The following is a 4,515-nucleotide window of genomic DNA, read 5'->3' on the forward strand; positions in this document are numbered from 1 at the left end:
TTGGTGCGTAGTCAGTATTTTGCATTGCTTCGGAATGGAAAGGAAAAGGGCTTCAAGATGTCAAAGGAGCTGTGTTGCAGACTTGTAAGGAACACAATCACAAGCATGGTTGCAATACTGCGTGCTAGTCCCATGGGGAAACAAGCAAGCTACCCCTCCAAACTGGAAATTAAAGTCATGTCGCAGAAGATAATTGAATATTACCCCATGCTTCGTGATGCTAACGCAAATATGCCATATGTAAGTAATGTTTTCTTTATCTTGTTTTCTTTTTTTTTTTAAATCTTTATTTGCCTTCTATGTCTTTGGTAATGTCTAAATTACCTTCTACTACAAGCTCTAACCCACCACCATCAGACTGCTGAAGTGTGTGTGTGTGTACGTCGTTTGAATACTGCACTAGCTCTCTACCTAGACTGTGCATTTAGGACTCTGGCTTGACTGTGTACTACTCTCTGATCTGTGCCACACCACTCTGTCATATGATGACTCATTCTTGCACCTTGCACTAAATTAACAGTAGACAATCTTTCAGGTCACTGGAATCCATGCTGTCTACCACAAATCATTTTATCGGGGCATTTCACACCTTGTTGGATTACTGTTAACTTTGTGGATTGCTGTTTCTTTTCTTGCAATGTGCAGTATATTGCGAGATTTTTTGTGTGCAAGGCAAATAAAGTTGCTCTTCTCTACTAAACCAAAACTACGAACAGGTAAAAAAAACTAGACAGATGACTTTCCTAACATTCTTTCACCACAGCTGACCGTCTACACCAAAATGTTCAAGCGACTCCAGAATATGAGATCCCCAAGAAAGAGGCAGGGCTCTGTTCCTCAGAGGGGAGCAGCCAAGACTCTCTTCAGTGCAGGCAACCAAGACATGGAGACGGATTTGACAGACACGAGCAGCTCAGCTGATACCAGAATTCTCGAGAGCAGTGATGACCTCAGTGAGAACAACTCCAGTGCAGGTGTGCAAACCTAACAATGACCTGTCATGTCATGAAACTATAATGTTTTTGTATTTTTGTTGTATTTGTTCTGTGTATTTGTTGAACTAAAGTTCATGACTAAACATGCACTGTACTTAATCTATGCCTGATTTTGGTTGTCATCATTTTAATAATTGTAGTGTGTGTGTGTGTGTGTGTGTGTGTGTGTGTGTGTGTGTGTGTGTGTGTGTGTGTGTGTGTGTGTGTGTGTGTGTGTGTGTGTGTGTGTGTGTGTGTGTGTGCGTGTGTGTGTGTGTGTGTGTGTGTGTGTGTGATATATATATATAAACCATTTTTTTTTCATTATTTCTCAAGAAGCTTCCCCACCACCAGCTCCCCCTGTGCCACGGAAGGCTAAGGCTAAGAGTGGCACCAAAGCATCCCCGCTGTCATCCAAGTCTTCCTCACCTGCACCCATGACTGTGATTGCTTCACCAACCATGCCTGCAAAAGACGGTAAGCCCTCCTCAGCGCACTTCTCAGCCTGTCATCCTTGATCATAAGTTTTGCAAAAAAATAACTACTTGTATTTTAACCCTGTGTCATTTCCCCTGTGGCGTTGTGAAAATGTTTACATTAAAATGTCTTTGTCTTCGTTTATTATCGTTTAAAGTGGGCCCTGACAGTCTGAAGATGCAGGCCAGACACTACAAAACCTTGAGCAACATGTACAACAAGCCTAATGCAAAACCCAATCAACATGATGTGGCGCAAATTTTGGACCTTGAGGTTGAGGCCAGACGGGCTTTCATTGATTCAGATGTTACAAGGGAAGAAGACCGACCTGCAAAAATCTTTGATGCATATCCATGCTTTAAAGATGTTCGAAATGTATGTTTGTTTTTTTTCTTACCTGAACCTCAATTACTGTGTTTTTTGTGAACGTTCTGAATACATTATTAACTAAGTGTTTTACAATGTTTCAGGCAATGGATGAGCTACGGCGCATAGTAGATGGCACTAACAGCAGATACATCGAGGAAGTAAAAGGAAGATGGACAGAATTCTGCACTAGGCTGCAGTTCTACATTGTGTGGAAGAAAGTCCTGAAACTCCCTTTCCCTTTGGATGTACGCAGTGGTAAGTTACTGTTCCATATTTATATGTACATGCAGGGCTCTAAATGAACCCTTTACCAGACTACCAGAACCAGACTAGTGCCTAGTACGTTTTCTTTTCTATCAACCAAACTGAAATTTCACCAGCATTTAGCCGGTTTGCTGGTGTTAATTTAGAGCCCTGTGTACATGTATTCATATTTTTACAGCATTCTGACCATTCTGCTAATCTTTCTATTCTTTAGTGGATTTCACACTGGCCCTCTTCAATGCACTGCCAACCTTATTCCCCTCACCTGTTTTACCACCAAAGAAGCTTGCTTGCACTGAGGCACTTATTCATATCCTGAAGGTAAGTAAATATTTTCCAAGATTTATGCAAATTCATTCATTCACAAAACAACAAAATTATACAACTTTGCATCAGCTTGTCAGGTATTAATCTATACTACATTCTTACAGTTTATTACATGGCTCAACGTCATTCTGTAGAATGTGCCGTTCACTTGATTGGGGCTCCCCAACGTTCGCAAGTCTGTTATTTCTGAATAACAGATGTGGTGTTCTATAACAGTTCTATGACCGCTGTCAATGGCAACTGACAGAATGTCTGTTACCCAGCGACGTCAGCTGATTTTGACACTTGGAAAACTGCTGAGCTGCGCAAAAATTGCAGTCTCTAGGCCATAATCGTAATAATTATGATGAAATACAGAAAGACATGTATGAACTTAAAAGTTGTAGGAATCATACTTACTGCATTCCTCCCTCCCCTATTGTAAAGTAATAATGTTTTTCTTAGAATCTGCAAGTTTTTATACAGGAATTTCATTTGGGGATTCAAGCCAATGGTTGCATGATGCTTAACATTTTTCTTTCTTCTCTCTCTGCACATTGTTCTCTTTTCTGTTCCAGTCAAACGAAGACCCTGGTATCTACCTGCAGAAGCGTCCTCTCTGCTCCCCAGTTCTGCTCTTTGATGGCTCAACCACCATCGTGGCTGTGGGTAACGTACCTGTGACCACCCTCAAGCAGGAAGATTTTTCAGAAGGGATGTTGGTGTTGATGGCGTACATATATACATTGCACTTAACATACCCCAAATGTGTCACAACCCTGCTCTCTGTTATTCAAACGGAGGTCATTGGCGACACCCTCCATGATAAAGATGCCACTAGTGCATATAAAAAAGCAATGGTGGAATGGAAATCCTTCTTTGACAAGTAGTGCAATGTCAACAGTTGTCCGTTGAAAAAGCCTGTATTTCATGTTCGAAAATGCTGCTTCATAAGGGCTGAGAATTTTTGTTTTTATGGTATTTAAATGTTTGTGCTGTAAAGAAAGATTTCAAGACTGCATAGTGCAATGTCAACAGTTGTCCGTTGAAAAAGCCTGTATTTCATGTTCGAAAATGCTGCTTCATAAGGGCTGAGAATTTTTGTTTTTATGGTATTTAAATGTTTGTGCTGTAAAGAAAGATTTCAAGACTGCATAGCAACTCTGACCCATTGAGTTTCAATAATAAATGTTGAACATGTTTACAAGTCATTCTGGTTGTTTTTTATGTAATATGTATATTGAAGACCAGCTTGGGTTTTAAGGTAGACAGCCTTGTTTCAAGATAATCATGGATCTTGGTTTAAGACGGAGTTAAGTCATTTTGAAATATTTTACTCTACATTTAATATTTACCCCAACTAATATTGATCTGAATTTGCTAAAAGAAAAAATGTAATTGCTTGTATTCAGTATGTTTCCCTCATTTTGAGGTTGTAAAAAGTTGCTTTTCAAGATATTTAATCTTAAAATCAGTATTTTACGCTTGTATTCAGTATATTACACGTATTAAGAGGTTCTAAAATTTTACTTTTTTAGCAATTTCATCTTAAAACCAGCATTTATATTGTATTTTTAGTATATTTCACTTCATTTAGGGCTAGAAAAGGTTAAATATCAAGTCATTTCATTTTATAATGAGCATATTTGTCTTATTTTAAGCCTTCCAAATACCTTTGTAGGAATACTTGTTTCTAGATTTAACAATCTTAATTTAAGAAATCTTGCCAAGTCAAATTATCTTGCTGCATGGACAGATTTTTTCACTTGTTTTGAGTACCTTTTCCCTTAGTTTTAGTGTTATTATCTTGTTTGAAGACCCCTATTTTTTGCAGTGTGGGTAATTGCTGACAGCAGACTTCGTTCGAACGAGGACATCTCCCTCTCCCTCCCCCGTTTTTTGCCCCGGACCTCAGCATTCTCCTCCTGGCTGGCTGCTGCTGGCTGACTGGCGGGCTGACTGGTGGACTGGCTGGTGGACTGGCTGGTGGACTGGCTGGCTGACTGGCTGGTGGACTGGCTGGCTGACTGGCTGGTGGACTGGCTGGCTGACTGGCTGGCTGGCTCACTCTCTACCTGGCTCTCTTCCTCTGCCACCAGGGTGGATGGAGGCAGGGCATGCCGGG

At 40.3% G+C, this 4,515-nt stretch overlaps 1 protein-coding gene across 1 annotated transcript; it reads left to right on the forward strand.

Annotated features, from left to right (window-relative positions):
* Positions 1-883: 883 nt before the first annotated feature.
* LOC307032966 (uncharacterized protein) lies at positions 884-3,280 on the forward strand (the record flags this gene model as incomplete). Its single annotated transcript, XM_079671237.1, has 6 exons — positions 884-974; positions 1,311-1,451; positions 1,609-1,826; positions 1,922-2,075; positions 2,299-2,405; positions 2,969-3,280. 6 exons carry the CDS (start codon positions 884-886, stop codon positions 3,278-3,280), a joined length of 1,023 nt encoding a protein of 340 aa, XP_079527363.1.
* Positions 3,281-4,515: the final 1,235 nt, after the last annotated feature.

This window comes from Notothenia rossii (genome assembly GCF_949606895.1).
Source record: "Notothenia rossii genome assembly, chromosome: 3".
Classification (NCBI taxonomy): Eukaryota; Metazoa; Chordata; class Actinopteri; order Perciformes; family Nototheniidae; genus Notothenia; species Notothenia rossii.